This window comes from Elaeis guineensis, chromosome 1, assembly GCF_000442705.2.
Source record: "Elaeis guineensis isolate ETL-2024a chromosome 1, EG11, whole genome shotgun sequence".
Lineage (NCBI taxonomy): Eukaryota > Viridiplantae > Streptophyta > Magnoliopsida > Arecales > Arecaceae > Elaeis > Elaeis guineensis.
In genome coordinates this window covers 115,399,934-115,413,842 of record NC_025993.2, presented here as the reverse complement: position 1 = coordinate 115,413,842, position 13,909 = coordinate 115,399,934, and the positions used below count along the sequence as shown (strand labels likewise).

The 13,909-nt window shown below is 37.3% G+C and overlaps 1 protein-coding gene across 1 annotated transcript; it reads left to right on the top strand.

Moving 5' to 3' along the window:
• The first annotated feature begins 1,462 nt into the window (after positions 1-1,462).
• On the top strand, positions 1,463-13,646 carry LOC105038726 (26S proteasome non-ATPase regulatory subunit 6). Its single transcript, XM_010914589.4, has 8 exons — positions 1,463-1,713; positions 1,811-1,925; positions 11,007-11,097; positions 11,194-11,339; positions 11,448-11,667; positions 11,746-11,854; positions 12,770-12,938; positions 13,266-13,646. The coding sequence occupies exons 1-8, from the start codon at positions 1,578-1,580 to the stop codon at positions 13,438-13,440; spliced, it is 1,161 nt and encodes a 386-aa protein (XP_010912891.1). The 5' UTR covers positions 1,463-1,577; the 3' UTR covers positions 13,441-13,646.
• Positions 13,647-13,909: the final 263 nt, after the last annotated feature.

The window sequence follows — 13,909 nt, the reverse complement described above, 5'->3', positions numbered from 1 at the left end:
GGGCTGGAATCCGAATGAGAATTGAAATGATCATATTTCTAAAGTATTTGATTCATGATTGGAATCAGAATAAAATTTAAATATTAAAAAAAATAATGATTGAGTTTGAAAAAATTGAGGTATTTTCATTTTTTTTGAAAATCAAAATGATAATGCAACATTCTCTAACTAAACAACTAGAATAAAAATTGTTCATTCTCATTTTCATTTTGGAGTCTAACCATCCCCTCCCTAAACAATAGACAAAGAGGACAAGAAATACCGGTCCCAGTGAAGAACTTGTCCAACTATCAAATGCGAACATCATTTGACAAATGTATGCATATATGGATACACATACATACAACACCACCCGACCAACACACATATATATGGATCCATAAATGAGATATTGAAAAAATTTTTTTGGTCTTCCAATGCCAATAGATTTATTATTTTGCTCCTGTATCTTCCAACAAGTAATTTTTTGTGCACCATGCGTGGGGAGCAGAAAACCGCACACCTCGTGCAGAGATCATCCTTTTTTTTCCCACCGTCTCCCCAACCCTGCAGGTGATCCAATCATTGTGTGCGGTGTGCGGTTTTCTGCACCGTGCATGGTGTTCAAAGAAAGGTGGATCTTTCAAAAAAAAAAGATTCTTGAGAGTTATTTTATAGATCCACAATAGAGTAGTTGGGTTCTCTCAATAAATAAAAAGTATATCATATTTGAATCTCATCGCAGCTCACAGTAGTGGAAGAATCGAATTAGAAAAAAAGAGAGTTTTTAGTTGTAAAATATTTGACGAAATCATATTTAGAATTGAGATCTCATTCAAAAAAAAAAGAGAAAAAGATAGCAAATATCTGGAGTTTTTTTTTATATCCTATACAGATGATCTAATCTATAAGGATCATAATTGAGAATTGTTTGATTGTCTTTCTCCGAAGAAGAAGCAAGATATAATTGATAGCTATTTGAAATAAATTTGATTTGTTATTTTATGTCTACTTTTTATAAAAGAAAATCAATTGATGACAAGGTTTTCTTCAAAAAATGAGGAGCTAACTATTCAATCGAATGATATTAAATATATTTTTTTATTTTTTCTCGAGAAATAAGTGGGGTATTTTATATGCTGGCAATTCTGCCAACATCTTTTCATTGGTTGGGGGAAGAATTAGTATGAATCGGATTTTTTGAGGAATGTATTGAAAGAGAATTTTTTGATTTGGTTAAACAACAGACTAAAATGATAAGAAACACTTATCCCCCGATGAAGAACTTGTCCAACTATCAAATGAGAACATCATTTGACAAATATACACGCGTATATATATATATATATAATACACATGCATGCAACCTCACCCCACCAAATGTGGCTCAACCTATGTCAAAATCCGATCCAACAAAACTTTGGGTTAGCTCACTAATGTTTCGGCCCACAAGAAAGCCTCGTGGCAGGCAGCTCCCACCGCAAGAAAACATAGAAGGCAGCCGAAGTCGGCTCCAGGAAGGCAGAGGACACAAGAGATCAAGGAGGCCGAGAAGGCGGAGGAAGGGTTGAGGCAGCGAGAAGCTAAACGAGGAGGCGATGGAAGAGCAAGAAGGTAGTCAGCAGCCGCACCTGGCTCTCGCCCACAAGCTTTTCCTCCTCGCCCACCATGACGTCGACGACATCGACAAGGTTCGCCTTCGCGATGAGGTCTTCGTCGCCGTCAAGGATCATGGTAACGCCCGTCTACCCTTCTTCCGGTTCTGCCCCTTTCCCTTCCCCTGATTTGCCGATATTGCTGCTTACCGGATCCTCTTGTGTGGAAACCCTAGACATGGCCTCGCTCTATGAGTCGCTCGCCGCCAGATCCGTGCTGGAAATGGACGCCGGGGTTCTCGATTCGATGAGGAGGAAGATTGAGGACGAGCTCAAGAAGCTTGACGAGAAGTAAGACCCCTTCTCCCTACCGTAGGGCTTGTGTTTTCCCTAATTTTTTGTTAAGTTATTCTTTTTTTTTTTTGTAAATTTTTGTTGATTTATGGATTGGTGATTATTAAACAAACGTTTGTTTTTATGATGAATTCGTAATGTATTGGAACTCTGAAGGAGGTTGGGTTTTTGTTTTAAAATTTTTATGAGGAAAAAGAAGCCTAAAATATTTGTCATTGTATAGTGTTCCTATTAAGGTAATGAACTAGGGTAGCATGTTTATGATTGCTATGAAAAATCGAATTTTGATGCCTGCAGAGTGTGCCTTTTAGGCATCCTAGAAAGATCTCTTACTGCGTTGATTGGACAGAAAGAGATCATGGCAGTGGAGCATATTTAATTGGGATGGAAGTGTGAAAGACGCTATTTTTTGTTTGGTTTCTCAGAAAATAAAACGAATTGAAAAAACTGAGAATTTTTTCTTGTTTAATTTGACTAAGGGACTTATGGAAGTTAAAAAAAAAAAAAGTTATCAGGATGTTTCTCATTTATTTTTTATTTTATTTTTTGATTCACTTGCTATTTGCTATTTTCTAGTCAACGTCAGCAGTTGAATGGTGGAAGAAAATTTAGCTTCTGAGATAAATATTTGACTTCTTTTTTCTTATTATTATTTATCATCCGAAAACATTCTTTTAGTTGCAAATGATGGAAATTTTTTTTTTTTGGTCACTAGCAGATTGTCATTTCTTTTGATATGGAATGCTCAAGAAATCAGCAAACCTCCTTTAAATTGACAATCAGTCATATCTGTATATGATGATGCTGAAATTTCCTCCTCTGACTCAGTGATGCTTAACTCCTAGCCTATATATTTCTAGTGCCTTTATGTAGTCACTTGCATATTCACCATGTAATAGCATAAGGGGCATTTGGACACCTTCTATAGAAGTCAGAAAGCTACCACTAGAAAACAGTATCCATGCCCTACTTTTGTACTGAAATCATGAAGACAAGACCTAGCAACCATTCACCACTGTATTTAATAAGTACATACATACATACATGCATGCATGTAATGTATGTATGTATGTATGTATGTGTATGTATGTATATAACATACATACATACATACATACATACATACATACATACATACATACATATGTGTGTGTGTGTGTGTTAAATCTGAAAGAAAGGCAATTGTTGATTTTATATGTTAAATCTGAGATTTTTCAAATTATATATCTTTTACCTATTGGCTATTCACATAACAGATTTATGGGAATTTAAGACATGTTTGTTGTTGCTTTAAAATACCGTAGCAACTTTCAGAGAATATTTTTCCTAGAAAAATAAGGGTTTGGTAATGATATCTGAAAAGTGTTTCTACAACTTTCAGAGAATATTTTTCCCAGAAAAATAAGGGTTTGGTAATGATATCTGAAAAGTGCTTCTACAAGAAGAGTTAAACAAGTGCTTTTAGGAGAAGCTAGAAAATCTAGCTTCGGCTTCTTCTTTTGTGACAAAATTTTTTTTAAGAAGCAGAAGCAACACTAAACACACCCTTAAGGAGCTTTAGAGTGTATGGTGTAGGCAGTCATTAATTTCTAAGTAAAGAAAGGACAAGAAAGGTTAATAAGGTTTAACATAATGAAAGATACCCTCTTGTTAACTAATTCATCTCACAAAAACTCCCAAACAAAACTCATTAACCTCTCCCTCTCCTTCATTTCCATCTTGTTAAGCCAATATAGCTCAAAGTGTTCCAACATCGATTGATTCAGATGCCTCCTCCACAGGTGACCTCCTTATGTTTTCTTCATCGTAGATAGATTTTAATTTGATTAATTGTTGAGTTAGGCCACAAACCAGGAAAAAAAAGCGTCAAGAGGACTTTAACCATGCTTATGCCATCTTCATAAAGTGAGCCACCGGTTGGGGTGAGATTGAGTCCCATTAACCTTCTTTCCAAGAAAAAAAATCTTTCACCAGAACTAGGACGTCTAGATAGGACATAAATGACCATCTTGAGAATTTCCTTCTTCACATCAATCTTTTGGAAGACATGCATTGCCTTTTCCTTGGTCTGATCCTTGAGCATCCACTCTTCTTTCTTAGACACCTGCTTCTCCTTTACCTCCTCTGCTTGGACACTTTATAGTGTACAACCTAGTACTCATACTGGATTGCTGCCTTGATTGGAACCCTCTTATTTTTTGAAGTCCTTGATGAAATGTGCAAAGGTCATGCTTCAAGACTTCTGCCTCGCTGATACTTGGAATTTCAGAAGAGAAAGATTTGAGACTTTGAGGGGCAAGCATATTTGGGAATGATTTTCTTTTTCTCAGGGTTTGAGGAAAGAGGGTATTTTTGGTCTGTTAAACCTTGTTGACTCAAAGAACACTTGATTATTGGCTTATATTCCCATTGTGCTTTTTTAGGGGCTAGCATCAGTCGCATGGTATGGCCATGAGGCAAGGAAGGCTGGTGTGGTACCCTAGCTTTCTTGGTTAGTTTTTTCCCACTTTGTAGAAGATGATCTCCAATTAATGTAAGGGAGTCTAGAAGATTCCACATGAAGCATGATATCCAATCAAGGACTCTATGAAATATGGAAGTTGATCTTCAACTAAGGTTATATTCTTGCACTTGGAATAGAGATGGTGGAGATAATAAAGCCCAAAATTTTGTTTCTTTTTGTTCATTTTTAGTTTTCTTCTATATGTGTCCTATTTCTCGCTTCTAAATGGTACATAAAAGCTAAAATAGGGTGTTGGAGAACTGATCCCTTTCCCTGCAGATCCATTATGCCTAATTCCTATCTTCATTATTTCCTTTTGTATCAAGTTGTGCTATATTTTTTTAATCTTTTTCATATGCATTTTTTTTTCCTTTTGACTCTACAAAATTTGTTACTGAAATATTTCACTCCATAGGCTTTATGCATAGAGATTGTCATATTCCCATTTTATTTCCCATTGTCTTCTAGCCCTAACTAGGTGCAAGTCTTCCCATCAATGGAAGTAAGTGTGCAATGCATCTTCATTAGGTCTTGTCCCCTCAATTTTGGCCATGAATTATTCTGTCTACCTTCTCAACTTGCCACAGTCCCCAATCAACAAGATGATCCTTGGGACCAGCCTTGCAAGGGTTGGTTGTTGGTAACCAACGGCCAGCGGCTGCAAAATCTGCTGTGCATTCCATGCATTTGTTATCTTATGGTACTAGTGCTAAGTTTTTGCCACTATTACCATGAACTTTAATATAAAATTAGAACTTAGTTCACTTAAAGTCATGATGCCTCATGGTCTCTTTTATTTCAATAAAATAAAGTATACTACTATGTTTATTTATAAAATTTTTCTGCACTTGGTTTGTGAACTCTGTTTGCTCATTCTTCATGGTCTGGTAGGGATCTGCATGGATGTCAAACCATATGGATTATATTTAGGATAATCATAGCTTTCAGTTGCCTGTAATCATAGGCAGCTGTGATGCATGTTACATGCCATGACTTCTGCATTCAAGGACTGTGAATCAGTGCTTCACAAAAAGCAAGTTATTTTTGGATGGATTTTGCTGAACTAAAGTAAATATGATCACGGGCAGCTGATATCTGGCTTACTAAGATATAGCCCATGCCTTTTCTTGCCCTTTCCAATATGTGAAGAAGTAACAACTTTAGTTCACAAACCAAGAGCAAAGCAAATTTTATGCATGCACTAACAAACTATCAACTCATATGTTTGCTTGTTTGACTGTTGGGTCATATATACTGCTATAAGACATAGCACCATAACCAACCATAATGGCACTTTTTTAACTAAATAAGATGAACATATAGTCAATTGCAGCTCTAAGTCCAACTGAATTTTTAGTTTTTTATTAGAAAGTATGAGTGAGCACAATCTATTAGCATTCTAAATAGGCATGGAAGCAGTTTTTGGCAATTGAGTTTGGCAGGTCTGGTCTCAGGGGTCATTATTAATTGTTGATGGTGATGAGACAGATGATGTTTCTGGAGATTGATTAGCTTGGTGAGCATAATAAGTTATAACCATGATTTCGGAATGAGACCTTAAGCAGAGATGTTGATACTCCCATTAGAACTTGTTAGAAAGAGGAAGAAGGGAGTTCTTACACCTTTTCTATAGTAGAACATGGAAGAGTAATATAAAAAGAACATGGTGCCTTTTATATGAGCCAATGTAGTGAGTTATTTTAGGAAGGAATTCCATGGAATCAAAGCAAATATTAAAAAAAAAATCGATATTTTATATAGTACAGCCTAACAAAATCTAAATTAACAAAGATAAGCTTTAAAAACTAATTGGTGTGTTCGATGGAAACACTTTGGCTATTTTACTTCATTCTTTAGCTTTTACAGACTTTCCATACCATGTGAAGGAGGACAATGCAGCAAAAAATGAAGAAAATAAAAAATAGAAAAAAATGGGACAGAAGTAGTTCAGATTCTACTGGAGCTTAAATCTCTTCATCGTATTCCATAGTTGGTAGAATCTTAGATTGAAGATTCTTTTATATTTGGTAGAATCTGTACCAGAATTGGATATCATCTTCCTTAAAAGTGGGACAGAACTACAAAGGAATTGAAAAAAAAGGGAGGAAAAAGAAATCCTTTGCATATCCGAGTCGGGTTTGATTCTTTCCATCATCTTCCAGAGTTGTGCAAGTAGCATTCTTCATTGGAGATTGCCTATAATCTTCAGCTTTTGATAGAGTCCTACATTGGAGATAGTCCTACATTGGTGATGCTTCAATGTTTAATAGAGTCCTTGTTATATATTATCCTTGATTTGTTCACTTTTTCATGTTTAAGACTAACTCCACAAAGTGGCCAGCCATTCTCTTCCTTCTATAGTAATGATCTTAGACATTGACTGAAATTAAATCTTGGACATCACAACTTTATGCTTTCAAACATTTAAGATGTTGCCATATAGCAATTTATTTCATTAGCACTTCCTCCTGCTAATCAAGTCCTCATAACAAGGTCCTAGCAGACACAAACTCAAGAAAGCAAGAGGACTCAACCTAGGATTTGATTGGGACCCATAGAGCTCCAGTCATGTTGAGGATGCTCCCATCATCAATCTATAATGACTTATTCTTTATATAGTTCTTTGTTCTAGCACTTGATTTAATCTTTAAATGGAAAGACTTTGCATCTTTAAAACTTAAAAACGTTTAAGCACTAGGTCCAGACTGAAGATGCTACCTAGAATTATAAAACACAAATTTTCTTTGATTATACCAAAAGGACCACTTTTATCACTTCACTTCTCAGATATCAACAACCTGCAAATTACACTCTTAAAACCCCTAGTTTTCTTTGTTCTCCCATAGAACCCTATCTTGTCAATAAAAATTTGTATCCTATTATGCTTAAAACTCTTTAAGGATTTTAGTTAACCATCATTCATGCTTGATCCCCTGAAACAGTTTCATGCACAGTAGTGAGCATACAGTTTGATCTCAACCTGAAGTCCCCACTCTTACAATTACCTTCTACTCTTAGATTTGAACTTTCCATCATTAGGGTTTTGCACCATTGAGTGGCCTATTTGTAGCTTAGACAGTAACTACGGCCTTCTACAGTTTTTGTGGGGATAAGCCTCTTGCCTTGCAACTGTTTCTTGAGATTCAATAACTTGATTAAATGCAATAGATATACCATTCAAGTTCTGCATAATGCAGTAATCTAAAATATATCAATCTAGCTTTTAAGTTAATTGTAGAGGAAATGATTCCTCTTCGTCTCCACTTAATTTTAGGTTTAGTTTCCAGTATTGAACAAGTCCACATTTCCGGTCTTCTCACATCGTAGATGCCTCGAAAAGCTAGTCACATTATTCTGTCATGTCTTTCAAATACAGGAACTGTGATAGCCCAGCCAGCCCAAACAAACCAAAAAAAAAAAAATGATGAAGAGGGAGTCTTCTTCTCCCGACCGGCTCCTAATCGGAGTCGGAAACCTCACCGGAGAGGAGTCAAACTCCTCTCTTTTGGTTCTATTTAAAGGGGAGACCCTTCTCCCTTCTTTATACCAAAGAATCCCAGGGCAAAACGGCGGCAATCGCCGGAAATTCCTCACGGAGACTCGTCCTTGTGCCATCCAATTTCTCGTCGGAAAAGTCTCGCCGGCGTCGGAGGTAAGCTTCCTCCCCTTCCTCTCTCCTTCCCCTTCCCGTGCCGATGTGCACGCTCGCCGGCGACCGAAGTCGCCGGATTTTGTTGCGGAAGAATCTTCCTTTTTGCCGTTTTTCCGTCGCCGGTGGTCACCGCCGACCACCGGTTTGGCCTCCTCTTGCCGCGGATCGTCTCTCCTCCTGCCGACGGCCGCCCCACGCCGGCTGCGCCGCTGGCCGGCCAACCAACAAGGGGACCTCACGGTCCCCTGTTTCAGCCCAAAAGAAACCCACGGGAAAGAAGAGAAGAAGAAAGAAGAAGAAGGAAAAGAAAAGAAAAAGAAAAGAAAAAGAAGGAAAAGAAAAGAAAAAGAAAAAGAAAAGAAAAAAAAGAAAAAGAAGAAAAAAAAATAAATAATAATGTAATAATAATAAATAGGATTTTCTCTTGTCTTTCGTGAAAAAAAAAGAAAGAAAGAAAGAGAGAAAGAAAAGAAGAAAAGAAAAGAAAAAAATTATTAAATTAAGTAATAAATAATGATATAAATAATAAAATATGAGAAAGAGAGTTTCTCTCTTCCCTCTCTCCCTGTATTCTCTCCTAGAATTGGACTTTCTCTCTCTACTTTCTTTCTCTAGAATCTTCTCTCTAGATTATTTCTCTCTCCTAAGATTTTTAGAATTTTGAGAAGAATGATGATGAATTTAAATGATCTTCATGATGGATTTTTGATCTGTGATCGTCGGACGGTACATCGACATCCACTTTGATCAGATCAAATCATGCTGAAATTATCATGTGGATAATTCAATAAAATCATGAGAAATAAAATCTAAAAATACTTGATCTGATCAAAGTGGATGTCGGTGTACCGTCCGACGATCACAGATCAAAAATCCATCATGAAGATCATTTAAATTCATCATCATTCTTCTCAAAATTCTAAAAATCTTAGGAGAGAGAAATAATCTAGAGAGAAAATTCTAGAGAGAGAAAGTAGAGAGAGAAAGTCCAATTCTAGAGAGAGAAAATACTAGTTCAGGCTGAAGGGAGAGAGGGAAGAGAGAGAAACTCTCTTTCTCATATTTTATTATTTATATCATTATTTATTATTTAATTTAATAATTTTTTTCTTTTCTTTTCTTCTTTTCTTTCTCTCTTTCTTTCTTTTTTTTTTTCACGGAAGAGAGAAGAGAAAATCCTATTTATTATTATTACATTATTATTGTATTTTTTTTCTTCTTTTTCTTTTTTTTTTTCTTTTTCTTTTCTTTTCCTTCTTTTTCTTTTCTTTTCCTTCTTCTTCTTCTTTCTTCTTCTCTTCTTTCCCGTGGGTTTCTTTTGGGCTGAAACAGGGGACCGTGAGGTCCCCTCGTTGGTTGGCCGGCCAGCGGCGCAGCCGGCGTGGGGCGGCCGTCGGCAGGAGGAGAGACGATCCGCGGCAAGAGGAGGCCAAACCGGTGGTCGGCGGTGACCACCGGCGACGGAAAAACGGCAAAAAGGAAGATTCTTCCGCAACAAAATCCGGCGACTTCGGTCGCCGGCGAGCGTGCACATCGGCACGGGAAGGAAGGGGGAGGAGAGAGGAAGGGGAGGAAGCTTACCTCCGACGTCGGCGAGGCTTTTCCGGCGAGAAATTGGATGGCACAAGGACGGGTCTCCGTGAGGAATTTCCGGCGATTGCCGCCGTTTTGCCCGGGATTCTTTGGTAGGAAGAAGGGAGAAGGGTCTCCCTTTAAATAGAACCAAAGGAGAGGAGTTTGACTCCTCTCCGGTGAGGTTTCCGACTCCGATTAGGAGCCGGTCGGGAGAAGAAGACTCCGTGCGGGAGTCTTCATCATTTTTTTTTTTTGGTTTGTTTGGGCTGACTGGGCTATCACAGGAACATTCTTGAACCAATCATCAATCATGCATTTATTTGGAAAATGAGGAACCAATATTTCAAGGTTTGATTTGGCTTCAGTCTGTAGTCACTTTGCTTAATTCGTTTTCACTGGCACATGTTATGAAAGTAAAATGATTACACTTAAAAAATAAGAAAAAAGAACTGTGTTTTACATGATTCTAGACCCATTTAATTTTGACAATCGATTCTAGACACATTTAATTTTGACAATCTAACTCATGATAATAAGCAGGTCACAAGATTTGAACTTGAGAATATCCAAACCTAAGTCCAGTTATCACCACATCTGCTGTCATTTAATTTGCTCCTTCTCATATCTTGTTGTTTATGTGGCGGCTAATCATCATGAATTGTGCTGCTCCGTGATTGCTTTAGGAAGTGATTTAGGTCTTAAGGATGGGTTCTTGGATGGTTAAAGAAAGAGATCAAAACCCTGGTTAAAATCAGGTCATCTCATATCTGATTGGCTCCCCATCCCCCCACTCGCCCCCTTCATTTTTTTTTTCTTTCTTCCAGAGCAGCAGTGTTCTCCTTTTAGCCAGTAAGGAGGCCTGGTAACAACTACTGCTGCCAACATATATGAGTCACTAAAAGACCACTAACTCAACTAGGAACTGAAATTTCTCATGTCCATCTGATGTACAATAATGGACTCATCCACCTGTTAGGATATTGTCAAAGAAAAGTAAGGGCAATAAAAAGGAATAGTTCCTGATTTTTTTTCATCACAGATACATGGTAAAAGAACTTGAATAATCCTTAAAATATATCCAGGAACTTTGTGCAGAAAGACTGGCGTAGTAGCCCAAGAATAGTTAGTGTAGGCAAGATGTTACCTATGATCATGATTCATTCTCTATAAGAAACTGATGTTTTTGCACATTCCACACTGCACATAAAACTTTGCTGTCTAATTGCTGGATCTCATAGTGTTTTTTTTGTACCCCAATTATTTAACTTTCCTAAAATAGATACCGGCATTACTTTTTTCATGCACTATGTTGTATTGTCACAAATAACATTATTTTCTCCATGTGAAGGATTGCGGATGCTGAAGAAAATCTAGGAGAAAGTGAAGTCCGTGAAGCTCATTTGGCTAAGTCCTTGTTTTACATTCGGATCGGTGATAAGGTATTTCTGTATTGCTTGTATATACTGATACTGTCTAAATACCAAAATTGCTTACATTGATTACTAGTGTTTGCTTATAATCATTTTTCTGTGCAGGAAAAGGCATTGGAGCAGCTCAAAGTAACTGAAGGGAAAACAGTTGCTGTGGGTCAAAAGATGGACTTGGTGTTCTACACACTGCAGCTTGGATTCTTTTACATGGACTTTGATCTCATTTCCAAATCAATTGACAAGGCTAAGAAGTAAGATTGTAATTTAAAAGTTTTATGCTGAAATTTACTTGGCACTATTTTGTTATTGGTGAAACATGATGCAAACGTTTCTATTATTTCTTTGTACAATGATGGCAGCTTGTTTGAGGAGGGAGGTGACTGGGAGAGGAAGAACCGGTTAAAAGTATATGAAGGCCTATACTGCATGGCCACCAGGAATTTTAAGAGAGCAGCAAATTTATTTTTGGATTCCATATCAACCTTTACAACTTATGAGCTCTTTTCTTATGATACATTCATCTTCTACACTGTCCTCACAAGCATTATATCACTGGATAGAGTCTCACTTAAGCAAAAGGTCTTGAAGAACCTTTTCATATGTATTTGGTCATTTGAAATTGAAAGAAAAGTAAATTTCTGATGCAATATGTGACAGGTGGTGGACGCACCAGAAATCCTAGCTGTAATCGGCAAAATTCCTTATCTGTCCGAGTTTCTTAACTCCCTTTATAGCTGCCAGTACAAGTCATTTTTCTCAGCATTCTGTAAGTGATGAATGTTACCGTTCATATCTTAATTCTGAACTATAATTATTATTATTATTATTTTGGATTTGCTTAATACGTGAATAACTGGAGTGGAGGTTTACTGGAGGTTGTCGTGGATCTTAATATTTTCCATCAGTAACTTCTTCGGGGCATTTACATCCATTCACCTCTAATTCTTATTGACTGGTTCGACATTTTATTCATGATAAGCGATAACACATGATATATGCTTCATCTTATTTATTCCAGTCTAATCTCATGGTCTTATATCAACTGCTCATTTACCTCAGCATCATTTTCGTTGTAGCATTTACCTTCCATATTCCCCTCTCTTTTTGATTGTAAGATCCAAAGAATGATGAAAGTAGGGATTCAAGTCCTAGTGGGATGTTCCACGGAATATCGGGACGAGGGTACTATCCAATGTGTTGGGATAGGGGCCATCCCGCTAGCATCCTAGCGTCCCGATTGGGATGTCTTGGGATATCCTTTGTTCCAAGTGTCGGGACGGGATGGGATGGCGACACATCCCCTTCCATGGAAAAATCGGGACAACCCCATCCCACGGGATTTAAAATCTTAGATAAAAGTTTACAGATAGTGTGCAGAATATTTCTGTCATCTTCTAGTGGTATGCAGCTATCAAACAGCAATCCTGGTGCACATCTCCATGTAACTCAGCCTGTTCAAATTCTTTGTCCATATCTTCTTCATCCTTCAGTCCCTTCTGCTATAATAATGTAGTCTATTTACTGGAATGATTCAGTTTATGCAACTGATGTCACTAGAATCAAGTGCCCTTATGTATTTCTCGAGCAAAATTGCATGAAAAAATGTTCCTAAATTTGTATACAAATATGATGTTTTCAATCATGATGCCTGACTGTTTTTCCCCCCCAAAATCCTTCTCAGCTGGCTTGACTGAGCAGATAAAGTTAGATCGCTATCTACAACCTCATTTTCGATACTACATGAGGGAAGTTCGCACTGTAGTTTATTCTCAGTTCCTTGAGTCCTACAAAAGTGTAACTATGGAAGCAATGGCAACAGCATTTGGAGTATCCGTGGATTTTATAGATCTGTAAGTATATCTGCTGGAGTTTTGCATGTCATCAAAGCACTTTATGTTAAGCTTTTCTAGGACCTCAACAGAAAAAAAAAAAAGGAAATAAAAGAAAAAAAAGAAAAAAGAGGAACCATTTCACAGAGTTGCACATGCCATTGATGTTACAAGAGCATTGCAAATGGTTCCTGCACCCTTCTTGAGATTGATCTCCTTTTTGTTGTTTTCGTGCTTTTTTTAAAATTCCCCAACTGCCTTTAGTTGAGTGGCTATTAACTTTACATGTTTCTTATTATTTTTTAGATAGAGTTCGAAATGCTCACTTTTCTCCAATGTACAATTCAGGGAATTGTCTCGTTTCATAGCAGCTGGGAAGCTTCATTGCAAGATTGACAAAGTTGCTGGTGTTCTGGAAACCAACAGACCTGATGCCAAAAATGCTCTGTATCAAGCCACCATCAAGCAAGGGGACTTCTTGTTGAACCGGATCCAGAAGCTTTCCCGTGTGATAGATTTGTAAACTAGGTATTTGGCTTCAAATGTATACCTAGTTTAGACTTTTCTTTGCAACTCCGGTCATTCATTGGATAGAACTGTTTTTCACCAGTCCAATTTCGGAGATTGTTTTATCCCCTGAAATTCTTTCGCTGAACGCGGTGCAGCCTGTGACTGTATGAGAACTGTATTAGCTGGTATATTTCTGCTTGTGCTTGAAGGTTTGTTGCAGAGCTCGTGTTTATGTGAGTATTGTCATAGTGAAAAAGTTAGTGTAGCTATGGAAATGACTTGAAAAGAAACTGAGAGGGAATGATTTTGAAGAATACAATCATCTCCAAACAAATGATGAAAGGGAGCTTGCAAGGATATGTTTAGGGAATTATGGGTTCCGAGAATGATTTTGTTCTGTTTCTAATATCCAAGGGTCAAAAAATAATAGAAGTAAATGAAAAATATTTTAGGTTATGCAATCTAGCAAATTTACCATATGT

Excerpts from the sequence above, each read along its gene's own strand:
- LOC105038726 (XM_010914589.4), top strand. The coding sequence starts at position 1,578 with ATGGAAGAGCAAGAAGGTAGTCAGCAGCCGCACCTGGCTCTCGCCCAC. Across the intron at positions 11,340-11,447 it reads TCAATTGACAAGGCTAAGAA|CTTGTTTGAGGAGGGAGGTG; the intron begins GTAAGATTGTAA and ends CAATGATGGCAG. Across the intron at positions 12,939-13,265 it reads TCCGTGGATTTTATAGATCT|GGAATTGTCTCGTTTCATAG; the intron begins GTAAGTATATCT and ends TGTACAATTCAG.